General features: G+C 63.1%; 1 protein-coding gene across 7 annotated transcripts in view; it reads left to right on the top strand.

The window, feature by feature from the left end:
* Window positions 1-24,967, top strand: part of MEGF6 (multiple EGF like domains 6) — an 86,648-nt gene that overhangs the window by 48,717 nt on the left and 12,964 nt on the right. For 5 of the 7 annotated variants that reach the window (XR_011996014.1, XM_026005143.2, XM_072731083.1 and 2 more), the window contains 11 exons: window positions 9,740-9,862; window positions 17,556-17,681; window positions 18,236-18,358; window positions 19,592-19,714; window positions 20,062-20,199; window positions 20,659-20,778; window positions 21,133-21,255; window positions 21,746-21,922; window positions 22,152-22,283; window positions 22,955-23,083; window positions 24,613-24,741. Coding sequence is in view for 6 of the 7 variants with exons in the window: in XM_026005143.2 (XP_025860928.2) it covers window positions 9,740-9,862; window positions 17,556-17,681; window positions 18,236-18,358; window positions 19,592-19,714; window positions 20,062-20,199; window positions 20,659-20,778; window positions 21,133-21,255; window positions 21,746-21,922; window positions 22,152-22,283; window positions 22,955-23,083; window positions 24,613-24,741 (1,443 nt within the window). In the remaining variant the exon portion in view is untranslated. Of the gene's footprint in view, window positions 1-3,966; window positions 4,164-9,739; window positions 9,863-17,555; window positions 17,682-18,235; window positions 18,359-19,591; window positions 19,715-20,061; window positions 20,200-20,658; window positions 20,779-21,132; window positions 21,256-21,745; window positions 21,923-22,151; window positions 22,284-22,954; window positions 23,084-24,612; window positions 24,742-24,967 lie in introns of those variants that run through there. The other 2 variants (XM_072731086.1, XM_072731085.1) reach the window with 2 other exon arrangements.

Genomic DNA, 24,967 nt, shown 5'->3' with positions numbered 1-24,967 from the left:
GGTGAGGAGATAAGCCTCCTTCCAGCCCCTTTCTGGCCCTTCTTTCCTCCTTTTTTTTTTTTTTTTAAGATTTTATTTATTTATTCATGAGAGACACAGAGAGAAAGGCAGAGACACAGGCAGAGGAAGAGAAACAGGCTCCATGCAGGGAGCCCGATGCATGCCCTGGGCTGAAGGCAGGTGCTCAACTGCTGAGCCTCCCAGGGATCCCCGTGGCCCTTCTTTCCTGCCACTGGGGGTCCTGTCGGGGGCTGTCTGGTCACTGTCCTGTCCTGTTGCAGTCCTATGGCTCCCGGATGGCACCCACACTGCGTTCCAGGCCACCCTCCCCCACTCCCCCTGTGTCCCACCCCGTTCATCCAGTGCTGTCAGAGGAGCCTCCCCTGGGCCCCAGGCAGGAGGAACCCCATGTGTGTCCCAGGGCATACTGGCCGTGGGGAGTGGGGCCACCTGGCACTTGCTTATCATTGCTTCCACCCCGAAGGGACACAGGACATGCCCAACTTGAGCAGGAGGGGAGTGAGCAGAGGTGCTTGCAGAGCCAGAGCGGGAGCCAGAGTATCTGGGGCTACCTGTCCTCCCATGAGCGGGCACAGCCTGGGATCAGCCCCTGCCTAGCACCCAGTGCCCAGCTACCTGTGGGTCAGTGCCTGCCACTCCACTCAGGACTCTGCTGTGCCCATGGACCCTCAGAGCGCGGGCACCTAGGGATCGGGCAGGGACTTCTGGAGGCTTCTCGAGTGCCCCTTCTCTCTCGCACCTCCTGCTTGCGGAGGGTTTAGCTCTTCCTGAGAAGACCCGGGAATGCCCAGCCCCTAGCCAGACCTGGGGATCCCCCCTCAGGGGCCAGACAGGGTACCTGATGCCTCCGTCTCCCTGTTCTGTTGGAGGGCCTGCTCACCCCCGGTTCTGGCCCCCGGGAACAGACAGACACCACAAGAGGGGGGAGGCTCGGTTGTGTTCTGCTTCCCGCTGGCCCAATGACCCCGGAACAGGGCAGCTCTGCACTGAAGCCTATGTCAGGGGCCCGTGGTGGGAGGGGCCCAGCTCTAAGGGGCAAGTGTGGTGTTTGTGAGGCAGCTTGGGGCCCTCACCCCAGCCTGGGTCCTGGTGAAGGAGCCCCGCGCCGCCCAGCTTGGAGAGGAGAGCTGGAGCCAGCCTGGCGGGTGGGGGGAGCCACTCCTTCTGCTGACACACAGACATTCCCCGGGCAGAGCCGCCCAGCCCGCATTTCCGCATCGAGAAAGCATTTCCCAAACAGCTTCCAGACCCCACAGCCTGGGGCCTGGATGCGCTTGGCGGCACTGGCGGGGTTGGGGGGGCAGTGGGGTGGCTGTGGGCACTGTCTGCGTGGCTGGTGGCATTCTGCACTTGTTGGGCTCCTGCCCCGCAGGGCTGTGCTCCGGTCCTCCTGCCTGGGCTCGTGGGGATGGAGGCCCAGGGCCACCCACACCCCCGGTCCTTCAGGATCCTGCTGCTGGAGCTCATCCCATACCTTGAGTTATTCTGGGCTCTGAGGATCCCACTGTGGCTGTCAGTCAGGTGGGGAGATGTTGCTGGTTCCCCAGAACTGTGTCCTGCCCACTGTATATACAGGGAAGCAGGCTCAGTGGGGTCCTGGGCCTCGTCTGTGCTGCCTGGCTCTTCAGTGGGCCTGGACCCCTGCCCTGTGCTGGCTTATCTGGGGAGGGGGCAGCAGGAGCACCGGGGAGATGGCTTTTGTGGGATAGGGACAGTCCTCAGGTCCCTCGACTCTTCTCAGGCTGGTGGGGCTGGGTCCCAGGATGCTACCCCTTGAGACCCAGCTCTGGACACTGCCATGGGTCTCGCTGCTTGGCCTGGGGACGGGGCAGCATGTGTGGAGACCCGACTACCAACTTTTATTGACTCTCACTGACTCAGTGAGGCATCTTCGCTGTCACCTTGCCTCGTCGTCATATAAGGCAGGTCTGTGATGGTCATCCCTCGTTACAGATGAGGAAATGGGCACAGAGAGTTTGGTGCCCCTGAAGAGCAGGGCTGGAGGCTGGGTGCCCCGATGGGAGTAGACAGTGAGCCATGCCGGGAGCCATGCGTGTAGTTCGACGTTTTCCCAAAGCAGCACTAAAAAAGTAAAAAAAAAATTGATTTTAATCGTGTATTTTTTTATTTCATGCAATGTATCCAAATAAAGTCATTCTAACATGTAATTCATAGAAAAGCAATTGAGAGGATGCTTCACCTCCCTCTCACACCAAGAAAGTGGCGTATTTTACGGGACGAGCGACAGCTCACGTGCTCGGTAGCCACAGGGGCTTGTGGCCCTCCCCTGTGACACAGAACAAGGCAGAGAGCCTTTGCCCAGGGTGGGCAAGACCTGGGGGCTGGGCAGGGGGGACCGAGGCCTGTGTCCCCGCTTCCTGTCTTTGATTCTCCTCCCTCCCAGGGCTGAGTCCTGAGAGATGACAGAGTGGCATCTGCATAACAGTTAGTGATTCCTGGAGGGGCCTCTGTAGGGCCTCCACCCCAGAAGGGTGCTTGTGGAGGAACCCCAGCCCTGTTGCCCATCGGTGTGGGTGATCTCTGACCTGAAGTTCTCTGCAGCCTCCTGTCCCCCTGCGTCCTGGCTGGTGGCTGCAGATGGTGGGACCCACAGCCTTCTATGAGCACTGGTTTGTGAGCTGGTGGAAAATGAGATGTACGTTCAGCGATAAACTGCTAGCCCGTGGGGAAGACACGGTTCCAACAGCAGCCTGACTGTGCCCGTCAGGGAGACTTGCAGAGGCTCCCAGGGTGAGAGGCTGGGGTTCAAGGGCTGCTGTGCAGTTCACAAGGAGGACAGGAGAGAAGCTTACCCAGGGGGTGGTGGCAGACAGGCAGGCAGGCCCCAGGCAGGCCCTTTTCTGCCCTGCCAGGCGCCTGGCAGGCAGGGGGCCAATGGGAAGGGCTGGCTCTGCATCGCAGGCAGGACTGGGCCAGATGAGCTGGTGCCTCTCTCCCATGGGCCCACGGTTGCCCCCTGGGACCCTGCACACAGGTGGCCGGGCAGAGTGCTGGCCAGCAAGGCCTTGGCCCTGGTAGTTAACCCCAGGGAGGAGGTCCGGCCAAGGCAGGGTGCTGGGTGTGCGACCTCAGGGGGCAGCATAGGGTCAAGGCTCATTGAGGTCCTTATGAGGCACAGTGGCTGCTGCCTGCTTCAGACAAAGTTGGAAGCTCCAGCTGTGCCCTTGAGCAACGTGGGGCTCTGGGCTTTGGGGTTGGACGCACCTCTGGGGCTTCTGTAGCCTGCCCCCCGGGGCTTGCTGTCCTTGCTGGGGAGTCCATGTTCGCTCTGAGCCTCCCTGCTCTCAGGGTACAGGGATTCCCCTTGCCCAGGCTCCCTCTGGGTGCCAGTCCCCATCCAGTCCAGCAGAGGACATGGTAGTGCAGGGTGCTGGACCCCAGGCCTGGGGGCAGCCTGCGTCTTCAACCCCTTGGGATTTCCACTTCGGTGGGTGGGACTCAAAGTCCCTGGCTCCCCACCCACTCATCCTTGACGGAACCCAACTGCACCAAACTGTCTTTCTGGAGCCCCCAGTGGCATTGCCAGGGTAGCCTCCTTTTCTGCTTTGGGGTCTTTTCGGTGCAGGAGCTGGGAACGCTTGTGTGCGTGCGTGTGGCTGTACATTGTGCAGGGTCCGGCGTGTGTGTGTATTTGCGCACGTGGGTCTGTTTGTGCACGTGTCCCCGGGTGCCTGCCTGAGGAGGGCCTGTGCGCCCCCCGCGGGGCGGGCCGGGGCGGGGCGGGCCGGGGCCCAGGGGGGCGGGGCGGGGCCCAGGGGGCGGGGCGGGGCCCAGGGGGCGGGGCGGGGCCCAGGGGGCGGGGCGGGGCCCAGGGGGCGGGGCGGCCGGGCCGGGCCCTCCGCCGCGGGGATTCGCCTTCACCTGCGGGGGGCGGAGGGAGAGCGAGGACTGAAAGGCGCGGGCGGGCGGGCGGCGGCGCAGAGCGCGGGGCGGCGGGCGGCGGGCGCAGCTCGCGGCCATGGGGGCGTCCCGCGGGGGCCTGGCGGCGCTCTGGTGCCTCGGGCTCCTGGGGGGCCTGGCGCGCGTGGCGGGCACGCACTACCGCTACCTCTGGAGGGGCTGCTACCCGTGCCACCTGGGCCAGGCCGGCTACGCCGCGGGCGTCGGGGACCGCAGGCCAGGTGGGCGCCCGCGGGCCCTGCGCGGGGTGGGGGGGCGCGCGCCCTCCGCCGGGGCTCCCGGGCTCCCGGGCTCCCGGGCCCCCCCCAAGCAGGCGGCGGGCTGGCGGCGCGGGGCTGCAGGGCCTGGGGGAGCGGGGCGGGGGCCGTGCGCTGGCGGCGCTTCCTCTGGGACGGGCCCTGCGCCCTGAGTCATCGGACACTGCGACTCCCCTCTCCCGCCCGCCCGGCCCGGCCGCGGAGGCTGCTGACAGCAGAATGTCCCCACCGGAGGGAAGAGAAACGGGCCCTGGGTTTGCCTGCGGCGGCGGCGCCCTGGGGTCGAGCGAGAAGGCAGGCTCAAGAGAGAGCCCTCTGGGGTCCCTAAAGGCAAGGTCTGCCCTTACGGGGTCACCAGAGCCTGAGCCCCTTTGGGGGTGGTGTGTGATGTGGCAGGTGCCATCCTCTTGCTGTCACTTTCCCCAAACCCGGGGAGTGTGGTCAGCCCAGTGGGCTGCAGGGTGATCCACGAGGACCCCGGCAGCTCAGGGAGAGTGGATACACCCCTGTCCTGGTGGATCCTGCCTCTCCCTGCCCTTGGATCTGGTGCCCAGCCTCCCTGCAGGAGCTCCTTAGAGCTCGGAGCTGGCATCCTGAGGAATGGGAAACAGGATGCGGTGAGTGCCCCCCGAATCACAGTGGGGGCGGGGTGCTGCCCTCCAGGCTGTTCCTGGCCCCTGCACGGCTCTGCAGGGCACCTGGTCTTGGAGGTTTGGGGCCTGCTCCCCTGTGCCCTGGCCAGTCTCTGCCGCTGTCCCTGCAGGGGGGCACACGGAGCTCTGAGCTGCAGGCCCTTGGTAGTGGTAGTCTCCTGCCTCCTCTGGCTTTGTCGCTTGGCCAGCTGGGTCTCAGGCTGGGTCTCCACGGGGTAGGCAGCCCTCCCACTTGGTGGCTCAGCCAAGGCCAGGCCAGCACTGTCACTGGTCCATCGGTCACACTGAGTGCTGTGAGGCTGCGTAGCCTCCAGGGGCCAGGGGCTGTGTGTGGCTGGGCTTTGGGGAGCCCCCACCCTGCTCCAGGGCCCGTGTGAACTTGTGGAGAGAAGAGGACAAGGGTGGATGTGGATGGTGGGGTGCAGTCTCTGGGCATGAGGAGGACCCTGTGGCATATTTGGGGGGAAAGCAGGATTCTGAACTCGATAACCACGTGAGCGGGCTTCCTGGCATCGTCCCAGCAGGCTCAGGTTTCCATGTAAGCATGGGCGAGGCTTCAGAAGGGGCTGAGTGGGGGGTTTCTGCAGGAGCAGCTGACTCTACCCTGGCCTCCTTGGGCTCCCCGTAGCATGCTGATGGGCGGCCCAAGGCAGCACCTGGGGAGCCACCCGGTGTCAGCACAGTGATGTCACCGAGTGCCAGTGTGGGAGGCAGTTCCCATCTTCGGGCTGCCGAAGTCCCCAGCCACACCTCTCAGCTAAGGGATGCACCAGCACTGGTGCCCGTTCCTGAGGGCCTCTGGCCTGGCTGTTCCTGCAAATAGCCGGGCTCTGGACCTGTGGGCTCCTGGGCTCCCAGCTCCTCCCCATGCGGGTGTGGGCTGCACCCGGCATGTGGTGGCTGGGCCTAAGGTTGGGGAGGGCAGAGGAGGTTTGCACCAGGCTGGGTGTTATCTCCTGGCTCCATGGGGTCAGCATGGGAGACATGGGGTCCTCGAGTTCTTTCAGTCAGGGGACGGAGGAGGGGACCCAGGCCTCCCTCTGTGCTGGCTGGGAGAGTTGGGGCCCTGCTGTTTGGAGGGTCTCGAGGTGTTCCACTGCAGGAATCACCATGTGTAGACCAGTTGGCATATCCGGAGGGAGTGGGCCTGCAGGACTGGGCCCAGGGGAGTGTATCCCACCCCCACAGAGCACAGTGGGCCTCCCTAGGTGGGGGTCAGGAGGCCAGGCTGGCCAGAGTGCACATTCGGAAACCTGGATGCTCCAGGTTTCCTTGTCCTTCCAGTGTCTGGAGGGACTGCATCCCTGGCTGTGGCCCTGCCTCCGTCGACACTGCCAGAGGCCCCCTGTCTCCCCACCTTCTCCTCTCTGACCTCCTGCCCCCTCTTCTAAGGACCCTATGATGACCCTGGGCCCACCTGGGTACTCCAGGATCATTGCCCACCTCACGATCCTTGACCTAAGCCCGCTGCACAGTCACTTTTGCCAGGTAAGGCTCCAAGGGTTAGGATGTGGGTCCTTTGGAGGGCCATTATTCAGCTGACCCCACTCTCCTTGAAGATCAGGGACCCTGTGGCTCTTTAGTCACAGCCATGGCCACAGCCATGGTCACGGCCATGGTCACGGCCATGGTCACAGGGTCTCTAAATGGTGGGCGTCAGCTGAAGACAACACTGTTCTGCCCCCACATGGCTGCTTCAGGAGTGGGGTGGGCTGGTTAGGGAACCAGGTGCTGGCTTGCTTCCTCTGTAAAGGGGCCCAGCAGGAGGTCATGTGGCCAGATGCCCTGCTGCTCTGCAGAAGAGGTGGAGGGGGAACCCTCCAGCTGCCGGCTGTGTCTCGATACCCACACAGGCTGACCGCACTCAGTGGTGCTGGAAATGGTGGCTGGGCGTTGTCGCACCTGTCAGGCTGCTGTTCACAGATCCTGTCCCCATGGGTGGTGGACTGCAGACCCCCAGGCCAGTGCAGCTCCAGGGCCAGGGGAGAGCTTGGAGCCACAGTCAGTGTGCCAGTCCTTCCCAAGAGGAGCGCCGGAGGAGACAGCTTGCAGCTGTGCCTTGTATATCTTAGCAAGGAGTAGGATTTCTGTCCACTGATGTGGATACTTGAGTCCGAATGTCCCTTTGTGGGCAACAGGGGGGCCAGGAGAACACTGGTCATGTGGTCAGGGGGTGAGCCAGGGTAGGAGGCCTCAGCTGTGGGGGCAGGCCCATTGGTGGGGCCCTGCTGGCTGATGGCAACCTCCTGCCCCAGGTCTAAGTGCTTCTTCCCAGACTGTCCACTTGATGTCCCTGTGGCCCACAGGGCAGCTGGGCTGGCGGAGGCTCGGATGCTGTCCGGGGCTCCCAGTGTGTCCTGGACGGCTTGCTTGGACCTGCCTAGGAGTTGCTGGAAGATGTGGTCCTCCAGGTGGGCTTGGCCTCCCAGCCAGGTGTCCGAGCGGCTCAGGGGTGTAGAGCCACCCGAATCAGCCTGTCCCCCAGCTTGGGGTCTACAGTGAGCCGAGCGTGAGCGTGAAGCTGCTGGCCGAGAGCAGAGTTTCCAGAAGCCAGCAGCCCTGCCTGCCTGCTCACCCAGCACCTGCCTCCAAGGCCTGTCAGGAGCACAGCAGCATGCCAGAATGACACCTAGAATGCTAGAATGATGCCTGGCAGGGTTGCTCTAGACGGTGAGACTGCCGTCACCTGCCCTTGGACCACACACACCTGGCACATCTTCCCCAAAGCTTTACTGAGCACCTACCATGTGCCCAGAGCTGTGCCCTCTGGGGTCACATCTTTACCTCTTAGGGATCCTTTCAGAGAGAGGGATCTGAGCTTGGGAGGGATGGGCAGGGTCTCCTCCCTGAGCCCCCCTGGGTGCTGCCCGCCCTGCCCTTTCGTCCATTCCCCGTTCCCTCCCTCTCCCAGCTGACTGTCTTATGGGAGGGCTCTGGTGCTCTCTGTCCCCCATCCTCTCTGGGGCTCTACTGGGGAGCCTTTGACCTCTGCCTTCAAGGTTCTTCCCGAGAATCATCCTGACTCCGTTCTGAGAGAGCTCCAGGCTGCCACAGGCAATGGAGTGCCTTTGTGGGTCTTCATCTTCTCTCTGAGGCAGTCTCAGGGCTTGGCAGGGCCTTGGGGTTCTCCCTGGAGTGGACCTGGCCTGTGTGCTGAGCAGAGGCCCTGGCCTCCTTGGGTTTGTTTGGTGTCGTTTCTGGGGGCCTGGGTACATATCAGAGTGCTGGCTGGCGGCATGGTTCCCATGTGTGGGAAGCATTGCCTGCGGGCAGGCGCTGGGGTGTTTGGGGGGGCCTAGCCCCCCTCACAAGTGGGCTCGGATGGCTGGCATGTTAGGGTGGGAGCATGGAAAGCGGGCATTTTCACGGGGGGGCACTGGAGGGTGGAGTCCTGGCTTGTAGAGGTTTGCGTGGGGCGTCTGTGTGTCTGTCTCCCTGCTTTTGTGGTTGGGGAAGCTGGCTGCTCAGCCGGTGAGGCTGGCGTCTGCAGTGTGGGCTGGCCGGAGGCCCAGGCACGGGCTTCCGTCCCCATGCCCAGTGTGCCGGGGCTGCCCTGTGTCTGCAGCGGCCTCCTCCCTCCATCCCCGTGTCTCCCGACAGTTGTGTCTCTCCTGGCGTTAGCCGGGAACACAGGTGTCTTCGGCAGCTTATTCTGACCACCTCAGCTGCTGCCCAGCCTCCCCTGGTGCCCCGGGATGAGGTGAGGGCAGCCTCACCTGCAGGTGTTCCTGCAGAAGGAGGGGACCCTCCTGGGGTGCAGGCCCCCTGGCCGCTAGCTCTGGGGAGGGTCTTCTTGCTTCTCCTGTCCTCAGCTGGGTTCCTGGGGCAGCTACCCCAGGCCTTTGGGGTGGCCTTATCCCCTTCTGGTCAACGCTTGCCCTGTGGCCTGAGGTACCATGGGCACAGGTGTCCTGCTCTGGAGGCCGGTGATCTCAGATGGGAGCTGTTCTCTTAGAAGTGGAGTGCCTGGGACCTGCACGAGGTCCTGTCCTGGGGATGTGGCTGGTGGGCTCCTGACCCCAGCATTGGGAGCCCCCTCCTCAGGCAGACGGCACCTGAATTAGTTTCCTGGGACCCAAACAAACACAGACATAGACACGTATTCTCTTATTCTCCTGGAGGCTGGAAGTCCGGCATGGAGGTATCCACAGCTCCCTCTGAAACCTCCAGAGGAGACGCTTCCCTGCCTCGTCCTTCCAGCGTCTCATGGCTACTCCTGTTCCTTGGCTTGTGGCCACCTCTGTCTACCCTCTGCCTCCCTGTGTAGCTCTTATCAGGACCCCAGTCCTGGATTTAGGGCTTATCTTACCCAGTACAGATAACAAATTATACCTACCTCTCAAGGTCACGTTCTGAGGCTCAGGATGGATGTGAATTTGGGGGCACATTGTTCGACCTGCCTCCCCCTTGCTGAAGCCTGGGCAAGGACATCTCATGAATTCCTGGCTTTTCCTTTTGGGCTCATGGGCTCTGGAGAAGCGGCTGGCACCATCCTGAGGGTGTTTCTGGATTTGGGCTTTGGAAAAGAGCATGTGCTCTGAGCTCAGCCTTGAAAGGCATGAGGAGCTAGGCCTCCCCTGACCTCAGCCCAGTGCCCACTGCAGCCACCTCACTAGTCAGACCACTGCTGCCTGTGTTCTTTCTGACCCTCTCAGTTGCTCCCCATGTCCTGGCCACCCCAGAGGTGGTGGCTCTTCCTCCTGTGCAGGCTGGCCAGGTGTGAGGATAGGCCCAGCCTTCTCCCCACTCTGCTCCAGCAAGCGTGGACTCGGAGCTTGGGCACCCGGGCAGGGGTTCATGTGCTCAGTGAGGGGCCCAGATTGGGGTCCCTGGGGCCAGCTCAGATGATGACTAGCTGTTAACCTTTGGCACTGTGTCCCCGTCCAGATGTGGATGAATGCCAGGTGCACAATGGCGGCTGTCAGCACAGGTGTGTGAACACACCTGGCTCCTACCTCTGCGAGTGCAAGCCCGGATTCCGGCTCCATGCAGATGGCAGGACCTGCTTGGGTAAGTGCCCTGCGGCCCTGGAAGCGGCTGGCCCTCCCTCTGGGCCCGTGCCACCTCCCCACCTGGGCTCCTGGCCTCAGGTGTGCACCTGCCCTGGGTCTACCCGGTGGTAGATGGGGCTGGGGTCCCTGTACTCTGGGACAAGGAGACCCTATGGGGCTTGTCTGCTCAGCAGCAGCCTCTTTTATGATGGCTCCATTGTGCAGAATGTGTTTGGCTCCTGGGGGCCCTCGCTGGCCTGCCCCCTCCATGCATGGGAGGGAAGGAAGAGTCCCAGGGGCCTGGCTCCCCCATGCTGAGGTGGAACCTTGTGAGCCTGGGATGCTGAGGCCATGTTCCTTGTGGGGAGCCCCTGGGCCACCACCATACTCTAGAGCCCTCTCTGAGCAGCAGCTGTGGTGGGTCAGTGGAGTCCCAGGCCCGGGACCAGACTCAGGGATGACTTGGGTGCTTGCAGGGTGGCAGGGGAGGCTGGTGAGGGCAGGGTCAGGGGAGCATGAGGCCAGTCTTGGCCTGTGGAGCTAGGGTTCCTGGCCCTGGTCCCCCCACCCCAGCCTTGGGAGGTGTAGGGATTGGCCAGTGGCAGGCGGGGAAGAGGGAGCCAAGAAGCGGGACCTCGACCCCTCACTTCCTCTGTAGGGTCTTTATTCCGTGGACAGTGGGCTTGTTGGAGGTGCCCTGGCCACAGCCTGCCATCCCTGCAAGCACAGGATTCCCAGGGACAGCGCTGGGCACCTGCTGAGGTGGAAGGTGGAGGGGCTGCAGGCCAGGGTCCAGCGCTAGCTGTCCACCCTCCCTTGCCCCTCTCCCTGCTGGCTCTGGATGCAGTGGTGGAGGGTAGGGGGCCACTGTCTGGGAGGCTGTGTGGTGGTCGTTCTCTGGGGGAGGGTGGGGGGCAGGACATCCCTTGTTTCCACCTTGGAGGCCTGGAGCGGGCCCGGCGGGCTCTGAGTGGCCTCGTCCCGCGTGCCTTGCTGCTATGTGGCAGGGCGGCGTGCCAGCCCCGGGGGGGCCTCAGGGCACACACACTCTCACGTGTCCGGGCGCCGCTCGGGCAGTGGGACAGCTGCCCCGCAGTTTCTCTGGTCGGAAAGTGGAAACAGATGTGGGAAGTGTTGTAATGCGCTTCCAGACAAATCCGATGGCGTCGCCACCCCCAGCTGCCGCCCGTTGGGGGCTGGGAGAGGGGGCTTCTGAGAGCTGCTGGTTTACCCAGGCCCCCCACATCCCTTCTCAGCCTTCTTCTGGGTGAGGGTGTCCCTGGGGGCTGATCCAGGGGGGCCGAGACACCCCCAGTCTGTCGAGGGCCCCCCCATCTATGCTGACAATGGCCTTCACCGAGGCTGGATGGCAGGAATGTGGGTGCTGATGGGAGGGGCCTTTGAGAGAGGCTTGAAGCCATGGGCTGCGGGCAGTTCAGGATGGATGCCCTTCACCCTCGCTGTGGTCCCCAGCCCATCCCCTTGCCACATAGGAGCCTTCCCTAGGAGATGCCAGTGCTCTGGGCCCCAGAAATCTTGATCTGTGGCATTTGCTTATTTTAAAAGTCTTTTGGGGGGTCTGATGCCAGGGCTCCTGGGCATGGTCTGCTCGGCCTGGCATGAAGCCGCTGGGACCTCACGTCCCCTCTGTGTGGTGCCCCCAGCATGGCACCCGCAGCATAGCACCCCCAGCATGGCACCCCCAGCATGGGACCCCAGCACTGCACATGCAGGCGAGCTCCAGACGGCCTGCAGCTCCCTCAGTGCGGGTTCCCAGCTCCTGGAGCCCCCCATCGCTGTAAGCTGTCTCTTCAATGCTGGTGTTTGGCCTCTGGCTTTCTCTTTTCTTTGACCGTCACTCCCAGCAGAAGTGCACACTGTGTCCCCCTTACCTACATGCACCTGGCTATTTCTAGTAAATTCTCTGTACCTGGAATTCCCGGGAGCTGGCAGCCTGCCAGGATGCAGGCTGGTACCCAGTCTGGGATTGGGGTGGGTTTGTCTGACATGGCCTGCAGGAAGCTGCCCTTCCTTTTTTAAAAAAAAAATTTTTAATTTATTCATGAGAGACAGAGAGAGAGAGAGAGAGAGAGAGAGAGAGAGAGAGGCAGAGACACAGGCAGAGGGAGAAGCAGGCTCCATGCAGGGAGCCCAATATGGGTCTCGATCCAGGGACCCCAGGATCATGCCCTGGGCCAAAGGCAGGGGCTAAACCGCAGAGCCACCCAGGTGTCCTGGGAGCTGCCCTTCCTGGAGGGGCCTGGGCCTTGCAGAGAAACTCCCACCGTGGGCAGGGGTCTCCAGGAAGCTTCTCTACAGGCAGAGCGGGAAGTGTTTGCACAGGGCCACCTCTCCCTGCTTGCTAATGTACCCTTCTGGTTGCTGAGGGACCTGCCCAGCTGCAGTGGTGGTCTTGGGTGGGTAGGCAGGGGTGGCCATGCATCCCAAGTCATAGGACAGTGGCTTCAAGGTGGGGGCCTGATGGAGACCCTCCTAGACCCTCAAGTGTTCTGAGTGGGGTACAACTGGACTTCCTGCCCCTGAGATGTGGGGCCTTGTCCCCCTGTCCTCTGGAGCTCCCAGGGTGCAGGACATGGGGAGGAGCTGCTCTTGTCCAAGCTTTACAGGGTGCCTTCTGAGCTTGGGCCACCCTGGGGCTGCAGCAGATGATTATGGGAAGAATCCATATAGGTATCAGCAGCTGTGGGGTAGGCTGCACCGCCGGAGTGCAGCTGCTCTGGACCCCTCCCCTGGGGCCTTCTGGGCTCCTCTTCTGGGGGAGGGGTGCTGTGAGCTCTCCGGGGACTCTGCAGGCTGGCAGGAAACAGCCCCAGGCCCCCGATACTACCCAGCAGCTTGGAGTGGGCATTAGAGATGTGGGATGGGCGTGGAGAAGGTGTCCCCGGCGATGTCCCCGTCCTGCGTGCTGGGATCTCTTAGGGTGCTGCATGTCCCTGGGCCCTGTGGGCTGCGGGAGGTCCTCAGAGGAAGCCTGCTTGAGAGGGGGCCTTGAAACACACAAGCGGGGCCTTGAAACACTTGTGGAACTTGCCTCCGAGGCAGGGAGAGGACAGGAAATGCACAGCTTTCTCTCATCTCTCCTTTGCAGAGATTTGGTGGATATAAAACACAGAAAGATTTCAATTCTTAAAATGAGAATTTGCAAGGATTTTGCCATCAGCCTGAGGCCCATGAGCACCACCCACTTAGCCTGGCTTGGGAGAAGCAGAAGTAGCCTGGCATCCCTCTGGTGCCAGGGAGCCTCCGGGGTGGGAAGAGCAGGGCTCGGGATTACTTGACCCTGCTTGTCACTCTTGGGTCACAGAGTTGGCCTCTTTCCTTTCCTGACTCAGGGCCTGGGAGTGCTTTGGTCAGGTGATGTGTTAAGGTCGGTCATTATAGCTTTGTTGTGACGTCTCACACAGCGCCAGCCTGTAAACCCATGGAGACCCGCCGCTGGGTGGTTTAACACTTGGTACAGGGAAACCCACCTCCTCCCTGCAGCTGGCTGCTCTGAGCCACCAGGACACCTGCCTAGTGGTCCCTTCTGGGCCCTGGCCTCGGACAGGGATGCTTCTCCATGTTCCAGCCCGGCAGGCAATGCACTAGGGGGTCCGTGTGAGGGATCACTGCATCCCTGGCTCAACCAGTAGAGGGTCTCATGGGATGCTCTGGGCCAGCCACTGGGAAGAGATGGGCTCTCCATCCTGCCCCTCCCCTTGGCCTCTGCCCCTGCTTGCCTTTTGGATTAACACCCGCCTCCCTGCCCCAACACCAGCCCTTGGGGAGGAGTCTGTTGTCAGCATGCATGCCCCACCCGCCTTCAACAGTAGCCAGATGACCCTGCCCTGGTTCCTCCTCCTAGGAGGGTGGTGGGAAGGGCTCCCCAGCCCTGCTTTTCCCTGGGCTTCTGTCAGACTAGTGCCACATGGCCTTGGGGCAGCCCCCTCCCCACCAGGCCTGGCTCTCCCAGTGAGAGGGCAGCAAGGGGCTTCACAGGTCCTCCAGCCCCAGAGGGGAGGCCTGGGGAGGCTGCCTGGCCCCCCTAGAGGCCCTGCTGGCAGCATCTGGGGCTGATGCCAAAGCCCCAGGCAGCGGGAAGGTGCAGATCTCCAGGCTTGTCTCTATACCCATCCCTGCAGAGCCACACATGCGGTTCTGGGAATGTTCTCCAGCACCCTCCAGATCTGCAGCTGCAGGAAAGGAGGGTGCCTTCCCAGCCCCAAGGGGCCCCTGTATCTGGATGGGGCCATGGGAGAAGCAGCCCTGCTCCTGAGACTCCCTGCCCAGGACCCCAGAAGTGCAGCCTGCTGGCACCCAGGGGTGGTGGGATGGTCATACCCCAAGCCAGGGGAGCCAGAGGTGGTGGTCACAGGCCCTGGGCTGGATGAGGAAACCCAGCAGGGAAGCAAAGACAGACTGGGCCGTGCGGTGGGGAAGGTTGGTGAGTGTAAGCAGGGCAGAAATGAGCTTGGAGCCGGGGCTGGGGGCTGGGTGGCTGTGTGAACGGCAGCCTGGTATGTACCTCGGGGCTGCAGCGGAGCCGGGGGCTCACCCCTCCGCTTTACCCTCGGGTATGCTGGGCAGGCAGTAGGCACCACGGGGGCCCTGGGGCTGCCCTCGTGGCTGTCTTTCCTTGGCTGGGCCTGGGAGTGGTGGTGGCTGATGGGTTTGTGGTCTGTGAGGAGGCCGGCCGGTCCAGCCTCTGGCACGTGGGTGAGGGCGGCCTCTTGCACAGCCACAATAATCGTGCTTGCCTTGCAGGACAGAGGCCCCAACCTGAGGGTGGGAGACAGGATAGCACGCACAAGGCAGAGTAGCAGGCAACCCACGACGGCCTGGGGGGGCTGAGGCGGGCAGAGCCCAGGAGAGGTCCCCCTTGGCTCAGCCAGGCGGCCACCACCTCCCGCCCGGTCATGCTGGTCCTGTCCCCAACAGAGGGCTTTCTAGAAGGAAGGACTGTGTGGGTGGCCTTTGACCACATGTGGTGTGAGACTCTTGGGACCTCGAAAAACCAAGCCAGTCTGAGAGCAGTAATTACCAAACCCCATGAAGGCAGCGGGAACCAGGGCCACCCCCGAGCCTGCCCAGAAACCACGGGGCTGGCTTTCGAGGCTGCAGCAGAACTGGCCGGTGGGTGCGGCGTCCCCCTGACAGCCCTGCGTCCTGCTGGCAGCCCTGTGTCCCGCTGGGGGCCTGCCAGGGCACAGCCCCTTGCCTCGCCCCAGAGCCGCTCCAAGCTAGCTGTCCACAGCACCCCCCGCCCGGGCTGCTTCCTCCCTGGTGCTCGGATGCACCTGGTGCTGGGCTCCCGCCCTGGATCCCCGCCCAGGGCTCAGGGCTGCCGCCTGTGGCCCCAAGAGCAGGGACCTGTCGGCCCAGGCAGAGTGGGCCCTCCACCCCGGGGAGTCGTGTGTTTCCCACATGTGTCCGGTCTCCTGACCCGGTGGGGCCCCGTGCCTCTGTGAGTGGACGCCTCACCCCTGCGGCTCGTGGGTGGTGGTGGCCCCTGCTGGCAGCTCCTGGAACCCACAAGGGGCTGAGCAGCCCTGGGCTGAAGCCCCGGGTCCTGGGATTCACAAGCTGGGCAGGGAGGGTGTATGAGCTCAGGCCGCTGGAACAGGTGCCACAGCGGGGTGGCTTGAAGAGCAGAAATGTATTTTCTCACCACTCTGGAGGCAAGAAGTGCCAGCCAAGGGGGTTCCTGGTGGGGTCCCCTTCCTGGACGCCCCCTCCCCCTGGCCCCGTGTCCTCCTGCTGCAGGAGACACAGAACCAGAGATCTCACATCTCTTCGTATAAGGACACAGATTCTGTTACTTCAGGGCCACACGTTTGTGATCTCCTATAACCTTAAGTGTCTCCACGAAAGCTCTGTCTCCAGGGACACACTGGGGGTTCAGGATTAGGGGTACACATACGAATCCTGCAGGGACACAAGCATTAGCCCCCTAACTGCCCATTTTCTGAAGGGCCGTCAGCTTTGCTTCGGGCCCAAGTCCTTAATTGCAGGAGTGCCCGGGCTGGCAGGTGGGTTCCACAGCCGGGTTTAGAAACGACCGAGGGGGCTGGAACCCTCACCCCCAGCTCTGGGCACCGGCCACGCCAGAGCCGGCCCCTCCCCGCGCTGCACAGCCCAGTGCCTGAGAAACATCCGCCCCGTTCAGCTTTCTGGAAACCCGTGGCACATGATGTGCAGGATGACACTGGGCTTGGCTCCACTACGCACACAGCTTGGGAGCATCTGGAATGTTAGGACTTGAGCAGAGCAGGAGACGGGGGCCCAGGCTCCCCCTGCCTGGCCCACCCGCTGGTGATTTCTGTCTGATTGCCCCTGGGCTCAACTTGGGGGCTCTGCCTTTCGGGAGGGGCTTCTTTCTAGCCCGGCCACCACTCCCAGGGTCCTCCTGGTGCCCCCTACCACCCCCTGGGCTCCAAGACCCTCTCTGTGTGCCTGGCCCTCTGTCAGGAGGGGCTTCTGGTTCCCATTATGAGTCTCAAGCATCGATGCACTTAGAGTCATGAAGACAAACAGCTCCAGGAATGGGGGTGGCTTAGGTCATGCTCAGAAACGTCTGAGTGATGGTGGTGCCTTTTTTTTTTTTAAAGATTGTATTTATTTATTCATGAGAGACACAGAGAGGCAGAGGGAGAGGGAGAGGCAGGCTCCCTGCAGGGATCCCGATGTGGGACTCGATCCCGGAACCCCGGGATCACGCCCTGAGCTGAAAGCAGGTGCTCAACCACTGAGCCACCCAGGCATCCTGATGGTGGTGCCTAAAGCACAGCGTATGAGGAGAGGCAGGCAGGGCCCTGGGGGGATCAGCGCAGAGTCGGGGGTGGCAGGATGGGGAAAGGGCTTTGAGGCTAAGGGGGCAGCAGACCATCTTGATTTGGCGCAGGCCTCATGTCTCCACTGCTTCTCTGTGCATATGACAGGGCAGGTGCAACCAGGAGACAGAGTCGTGTCCTTCCTTGTGTACCCCCCTCCAGGGCTGGCTTGGCTTTGGAGGGGACCCTCGGCAGAGGCTCCCAAACTGTGTGCCTCACGTGAGGAAACAGAGTGCTCTCACAAGGGCCTTGTTTTGGATTTTTCAAACTTACCTGCCTTGAAGGGCATTGCTTCTGCCATCAGTATGGTCCTAGTGTCCTCAGAGCTTCAAGGTCACAACCCAGTCCGTGTGGATGTCGTGGCTGCTCCTGTGGCTCCTGCTCCCACATAAACCATGCAGGGTGGGCATGAGCTGGGCTGCTCCACGAGGAGTGGGAGGCTAGATCTATGGCAACCCCTCGCCTGCCCCTGCGCTGGCCTGACAGGGCGGTGGAGACGTCTGGACCTCCGCCACCTCCTCCAGGAGTCTCCCAGTCCACTCGGCCCCTGGATCCCGAACTCACTGGCTCTCAGAGCATGCCCCGTGTTTTGCATTCCATGCCAGGTGATGCAGGGTAGCTCTGCAGTGCCAGGCTACACCCAGTCCTTGGGCCAGCTGGGGACAAGGATCCAGAGGCGGCCCGTGGTTCTGCGTACCCTGTCTCTGGGCTGGGAAGTTGAAGCCAAACCCGTCAACACCCTCTCAAAGTCCCTGCTCCTGGGACACACACAGGAAGGAAGTGGAGTCTTTCTGCAGGAGGCGGTCGTGTCTTGTCCCTGCTCTGTGTCTGATGACAGGAGGCTCCTCCTAGGCTGACCTGTGCTCCTGTCTGTGTCCCCAGCCATAAATTCCTGTGCCCTGGGGAACGGTGGCTGCCAGCACGAGTGTGTTCAGCTCACAGTGACCCAGCACCGCTGTCAGTGCCGGCCCGAGTTCCAGCTCCAGGAAGACGGAAAGCGCTGTGTCCGTGAGTGTCCGTGTGCTGCCTGCCCTCAGGAGTCCCCACTGGGACCGTCATACCCCACACAGCCACAGACCCACCCAGGGACCCTGAAACCCAAGCCCAGGGCAGGAGCTGGGATAGATATTGGATTCACCTCCTTGCTTGGCTGCTGGGGCTGGACACGGGCCTCAGGAGAGGCAGGGCCCCCTCGGCTGCCCAGGCGTGTTTTGGGCATCGTTTAGCCCCTGGTGGGTGTTGGGGATGAAGCTCCCTCAGCTGTGCTCAGGGATGACACGCCTGTTGGCCAGGAGCAAGGGTGGGCAGAGGGGCTGAACAGTGGAGGCAGAGTGGCCTTGGGTCGCAGGGCTGGGGGGTTGCAGGGCTGGGGGGTTGCAGGTCAGGAGGAGCTGTCTTCTCGGAGGTGTCTTGGGGCTCCCACATCTGGGAGAGCCCATTAGACTGGAGCCCAGAGGAACAAGAGCATAGGGAGGGGGGCTCCTGAGAGGCCTGAGGCACCCCAGACCTGAGGAGCACCCCGCCTACCCCTTGCCTCCATCCCTCTGGGCCTGTGGCCACAGGGAGGAATCCATGCGCAGACCGGAATGGTGGCTGCATGCACACGTGCCAGGCGCGCCGGGGCCTTGCCCACTGTGAGTGCCATGCGGGCTTCCTGCTGGCAGCTGACCGCAGGTCCTGCGAAGGTAAGGTGCCTCTCCCCGTACCCTGCCCCACCCTGGGGATAGCTTTGGGGGTCCTGGGCCCCGAGGGTGGAGATGGGGAGGGGACAAGGATGTATACCAGGAGCCCAAGTCTTATTTTGGCAGAAGTAAGCAGGAGATCTCGGGTAGTGTTTTTAAGTAGTTCTTGTATTAGCTTAGTAGCACGTGGTTGTCATGGAAACAGGAGACCACAAGGAGAAAGGAAGGGGCATCCCTGTAGCCCCGGTGCCATCTCTACGGCCAACTTCCGAATGTTTCTGCCGGTTGTTAGCATGCACACTTAGAATTGTCCCAGGTCCCAGTTGGGCACCACTTTCTAGATACGTGCTTCTTCATCCTCTGCCTCAGGGGAGTGCGCTGAGCGGCCGGCTGTGTTCATTATCCCATCACAGGAGTGGGGGGGCTCCCTCCTCCCTGCACATGCAGCTCTGAGCAGGGGTCTTGCACATCCCCTGTAACCCTCAGGGTGCACCTAGGGCAGGCTGTGGCCTTTCCCCCAGGTATTCCAGGCGGGGGTCCAAGAGACAGGGGTGCCCCAAGGTGCTGACACCAGGAAGGGGTGTGTTAGGTGTTGTTGGCCTGCTGCTCTGGGTGCAGGGGCTGCAGTGGACTCTGCAGGGGTCGGGCTGAGGGTCAGCGTCATCCCAAGGAATCTCAGGGGCTGTGACCAGAGCAGTGGCGGGGATTGCACACCGGGGTTTGGGCCCTAATGGCCAGTGATGTGGGTGGACAGCCCCTGGGAAAGACCCCTCCTGTGTCAGGCCCTATACCAGGCTTGGTGACTGTGGGGTGGCACTGTCATGGGAGGTGAGTTCAGAGACGGCCCCCCCTCCCTGATGCTGCGGGCAGGGGTGCAAGCTGGCGGGGCTCCAGGGCAGACCTGTGTCCTTGCCCTGAGAGGGAGCATGACTCTGCACCTGGTCCTGTTGAGGAGAACGGCGATGCTCAGGTGGGCTGCCCTGGTCGTGAAGCCGGGGAACAAGAAGTAGGAATAGAACCCTGGGTGGCCCCTCTCGGCACAAAGGGCCTGAGCCCTGAACCCCAGGGGGACCCCTTCTGGCACGGCAGGCCTGACACCCAGGGGGACCCCTCCCAGCACAGTGGGCCTGAGCCTGGACCCCCAGGGGGACCCCTCTATACTGAGGCCTCTCCCCAGGGGCTGCCCCTCCCAGGCCAGCAGCCCAGAGCCCCCCTGACTTGATCTCTCCCATCCAGATGTGGATGAATGTGCCACGGGGCAGGCCCAGTGCGCCCATGGCTGCCTCAACACCCGGGGGTCCTTTAAGTGCATGTGCCATGCTGGCTACGAGCTGGGTGCTGATGGCCGGCAGTGCTACCGTGAGTGGATGGTGGGCGGGCATTGCTGCCCTGGGCTGTGGAGGGACCCGGGACAGCAGCTCACTTCCTCAGTTCCCCACAGTCACTGGCATGCTGTGGGCTGGCCAAGGGGAGGAGCTTTCCTGCCCAGGGCAAGGGAATGCTGGGTGTGGGGCTGCGTGGGCTTGAAGAGGGGAGTGGGGAACCCGGCAGAATGTTCCAGAGCCCCCCAGCCCAGGAGCTGTGTGCTGCCCGTTTCCCAGTAGGAAGGGCCTGGGGGCCACGGCCTGGCTGCTGGGGCCAGGGAGGACCACCGGCAGGGGTCACCTAGCCCCCACCCCACATCCCTGCTGGCGGTCTCCTCACAGGTATCGAGATGGAGATCGTGAACAGCTGTGAGGCCAACAATGGGGGCTGCTCGCATGGCTGCAGCCACAGCAGTGCGGGGCCCCTCTGCACCTGCCCCCGTGGCTACGAGCTGGATGAGGACCAGAAGACGTGCATCGGTGTGCACTGGTTCCCCGCAACCTGCCTCCCATCTGCACAAGGGCTTGATGCTGTGACTGGGCAGCTGCTTCTGGGTCCCCTCCCCGTCCTGCTTGCTCTGCCCTGGGCAGCATGATGATGCTGAGCACCCACCACCCACACCCCATCCAGGCTTCCCTCCTCCCCTCTGCTCAGTCCCGAGTGCTGGGAGCAGCACCTGGAACCCTGGGGTGTGCAGGGTCCCCTCTTCAGGAGGGACCCCGCTACAAGATGGACTCCTCACCACCCTGCAGCCCCCAATCTGGCCCCTACAGCCAGCTGGTGGCCGTAAGGCCATGGCATACACCCTGTGTGTGTGTATGCAGGGGGCCGGGACAGTGCATGGATGCATGTGAGCGCATGTGGGGGCACGTGTGTTGGTGGGTGTGGGAGGGCGTGCGAGCCAGCAGTTGCCAGTGGCCTTGGTGTGTGCCCCGCAGACGTGGACGACTGCGCTGACTCACCGTGCTGCCAGCAGGTCTGCACCAACAGCCCCGGCGGGTATGAGTGTGGCTGCTACGCCGGCTACCGGCTCAGCACTGATGGCTGCGGATGTGAGGGTGAGTGAGGGGAAGCGGGGGGAGTGGGGGTCCCTTGGGGCCCAGGCTGGCCCCTCCCTGTGCTCTGCCTCCAGGACTTAGTTGAGTGCCTGGTGTCCACAGGGCCGTGCGGACCTGCCTGTGACCCCCACCAGCAGTGGCTCATGCACGGGCTAGGCCTGCACCCCTGGCTGCTCCTGGCCTGGCTTTCCCTGTTGCTCTGACTCTGGAGCCAGGAGGACGGCTGTGGTGTGGGCATCCTCCAGCAGCTGCAGCCACGGCCTTAGTCCAGTGGGCAGAGGCAGGCTGGGAGGGCCCTGATCCCTGACCCCCAGAGGATAGGCCCCACCCCATCAACCCCGGGTTTGCCCGCAGACGTGGATGAATGTGCCTCCGGCCGCGGTGGCTGTGAGCACCACTGCGCCAACCTGGCCGGCTCCTTCCAGTGCTCCTGTGAGGCTGGCTTCCGGCTGGACGAGGACCGTAGGGGCTGTGTCCGTGAGTCTGCCCCTCTCACCTCAGGGACCCTGCCTTCTAGGCACCTGCTCCTGGTGTCCCCATGCACCCCCTCCTGGCTGGCTGGGCCCACCTCAGTCCTGCCTCCTGCTGTGGGCCAGGCCTGGGGCAGCAGGGTCCGGGAAGGGGCTGGCCAGACGGGCATCCTCGAGGGCAGGGTGTTGCCAGGGGGCCCTGGGTGGTCTAGCTCCTGCCCTGCCCAGGTGACACAAGGGACAGAAGTGAGGACAGCATCCAAAGGGAAGACAGCTGCCCCTGCCTCTACCTCCCCATCCATGCTGGGTCAGGAGTGCAACTGGGATTCTCCCTTGCCACCAGGCTGAGGAGGGATGGGCACAGCAGGGGCTATAGGTGGGAGCCCACAGGCGGTAGGGCTCAGGCTCTGAGCCACCTGTGGGCTCTGGGCAGCGAGGGGGCAGGAGGGTCCAGTACTGGGTGGCAGAGGCTAAGGGGCCTCTGTGACCCCACCCAGCCCTGGAGATACCCGAGGTGGACCTGGACGGCCAGCTGCCCGTTGTGCGGCCCCTCCCACATGTGGCGATGCTCCAGGATGATTTGCCCCACCTCTTCCAAGACGACTACATCGGGGCCCAGGAGGAAGAGGAGGCAGCGGAGGCCCGGGGTGAACACACGCTGATGGAGAAGTTTGGTGAGAGGTGGGCCCAGCCGTGGGGCTTCTGCTCTCAGGGACCACAGCCAGTGCCCCCTCGGCCCAGCCGCTGTCCATCCTGTGGTCTTGGGCTTGAGGAAGAGCCCTGTAGTGGTCTTGTTTGACCAAGGCCCAGAGAAGGTGCTGGGTTTGCACAGCACGTGTGGGGCTGAGCCCGGCTGGACCAGGTAGGCCCTGACATGCCCCCCACACCTCAATCTGCCCCCAGTTTGCCTGGACGCCTCCTTTGGCCAGGACTGCAGCCTCACCTGTGATGACTGTCGGAATGGGGCGGCCTGCCTCCCGGGCCTGGACGGCTGTGACTGCCCCGAGGGCTGGACTGGGCTCATCTGCAATGAGAGTGAGGCTGTGGGGCTGGGGGTGGCATGAGTCCTGGGACCCTGGACAGGGGGGCCGGTGGGCCCACCCACTCGCTCCCACAGTCCATGGGCAGCCCACTCAGTGCCAGGCACTGCTGTAGGCACTGGGGGAGCCTGGGGCCTGGTGGGCCCTGGTGGGGCCTGGTAGGGCCTGGAGGGGCCTGGTGGGGCCTGGCGTCTGCCCCTCGTGGATGGTCTGGGGTCAGGCAGGCCAACAGCTAAGGCAGCCAAGGAGGTGTGACACAGAGTAGCTGGTGGGCGGGCCGGTCCCGTCCGTGTCCTGGGTGAGAGCAGCCACGACCCAGGCCGCCTGGCAGGTTGGTAGCGGGACCTGCTCTCCCTGCCTCTGTCCTGTAACCCTGGGCCAGGCACACGGCGCTGGTTGGTTCAGGGCCATCGTGACCATCTCCGGGGCTCTGCCTGCGGAAAGCCCTGCTGAGAAGTTGGACGTGCCGCAGTTCTGTGGGAGAGGACGTGGGACTGATTAGCGATGCCTGCCATGTGCTGGGGCAGGACTGGGGGCGCAATGGCACTGTTTGTGGTGCTGGGTGGCTCACTCCCTGGGAGGGTGTCTCCATGTCCCCCAGAGGGCCTTTCTGGGCCCAGACTCCTGCAGGCTGTGACCCTCGTGCTCCACTGCCCCTGCCCGCAGCTTGTCCTCCAGACACCTTCGGGAAGAACTGCAGCCTCTCCTGCGGCTGTCAGAACGGTGGGACCTGCGACCCTGTGACGGGTGCCTGCCGCTGCCCTCCTGGCGTCGGTGGGACCCGCTGTGAGGACGGTGGGTGCAGCCCCTCCTGGAACTCTGGAGCATCCCTGGGGTGGAGGAGACAGGACACAGCTTGGCAGCTGGCCTGCCAGCTTTCTCCTTGCCGCCTGCCTTCTGTGGGAGTGGAGAGGGGGAAGGCCGTACGATGGGAGTGGTGCAGCGTTTTCACTGTTTGCTTCACCTGGGGCCCAACTGTAGCACCTGTTGACGACTTAGCAGAGTAGCACTTGTGCAGCGGGCACCCCTTTGAGGTAGTGAGCTCCCTGTCCCTGGAAGCATTCAAGTAGAGCTCTTTGATGGCTGCATGGGACAAGACCACTGTCCTTTCGGACTGCGAAGCGCCTACAATTTTGAAGGAATTCTAGGGTCCCCGTAAATAAGTCTCCCAGGCAGCTGATGCATCGCCTTTAAGTCTGCAGACATTTAAAATCCTGCCTCTTTTATTGGAGAGCATAGTTAAGGTATTGAGAACTTCCTGCCTTAGCGAGGGAGTAGTTTCAGTCCCTGGAAGCCATTCCTGCAGTTGTAGGGCTGGGCCTTGCAGGGCCTCCGGCTCCCTCTGGTGGGACTTCACGGCCACCCTTCCCTTTGAGATCTGCCCTCCACTCGAAGCTGCCTGTGTGCAGAGCTCTGAAGGGATCCCGGGCTCCTGGCAGGTTAAGGTTTTATGTTGTGCTTCTGCCTGCGACATGGCGGGGCTTCCCTGGGGCCTGGGTCTCCATGGGGGTGTCCATGAGGGTCCTGTGGGGAAGTGCACCTGTGCAGGTGAGCCTGAGGCACCTATCCCGGGAGAGGCTGGGCGGGAGGGCTCCTCCTGGACTCCGGGCTCTCAGGGGTCTGGGGCTGTGTCCCTCCAGCCTCTGCCTCTGCCTTCCCGAGTCTGGCTTTCCTCTCCTTTCTCCTTCATGGATGCTCATGGGATTAGGATAACCTAGGAGGGTCTCATCCATAGGTCCCAGGGACTCAGACATGGATGCATGTTGGGGTGACCCTCTAGCTCCTGCAGCCCTTCAGGAGGCAGGACAGGGCAGGACTGACCCTGAGGGAGGCAGTCTGGGGAGGAAATCCAAAAGGCTTCTCCTGACCCGCGTTCCCCTGAGCTTGGGCCTGGGGCGCTGGCCTCGTCTGGGGGACAGAGGTTGGGTTAGGTCACCACCGAGGGATGGGAGTCAGGATGCAGATGGGGGTCAGACGCAGACTGGGGTGAGGTCGCTATGCATCTCCCACGCGTATGCTGAAGAATGTGCTTGGCTTCACGCCCTGGGCCGTTCTCCAGACCACAGACGCTGGGGAGCCAGGCCAGCCAGGGCAGATGGCCACATCCATGGCTCATCTTGTGTCTGCCCTGTCCTCGTGGTGCCTTTGTCTGCCCCCTGGGCCCCTCCCTGTCTAGGATGCTGAGTCCTCAGGCTGCTAGTGGCCCTGCCCCAGTGGCCTGGGCCACCCCTAGCTCCTGTGCTCAGCATGGGGGATGCTTGGAGCATCTCCACGGGCAAGGGGACATGTCCAGGTGAGCACTAAAGAGGCCCTGTCTCTCGCAGGCTGCCCCAAGGGCTTCTACGGCAAGCAGTGCCACAAGAAGTGCCACTGTGCTAACCGTGGCCGGTGCCACCGCCTCTATGGGGCCTGCCTCTGTGATCCAGGGCTCTACGGCCGCTTCTGCCACCTGGGTGAGTCCCCTGCCCTGGCTGCCTGTGTCTGTGGGGACGGAGTGGCACTGTCTTAGGGCCGCTGTTCCTTGCTGCCCACACTATGGCTTGGGAGTGACCGTTCATCTGCAGGTGAGGACGTGGGGCTCCGAGGTACCCCCATGGGGATGCAGGCTCCACCCCAGGGACGCAGAACTGTATCCTCTGGACTGTGGGGGCCTTCAGGGCATCTGGGTGGGTGGTCCCC

The sequence above is a fragment of the Vulpes vulpes genome, chromosome 12 (assembly GCF_048418805.1).
Source record: "Vulpes vulpes isolate BD-2025 chromosome 12, VulVul3, whole genome shotgun sequence".
Classification (NCBI taxonomy): Eukaryota; Metazoa; Chordata; class Mammalia; order Carnivora; family Canidae; genus Vulpes; species Vulpes vulpes.
This window is presented reverse-complemented; position numbering and strand designations above follow the sequence as displayed.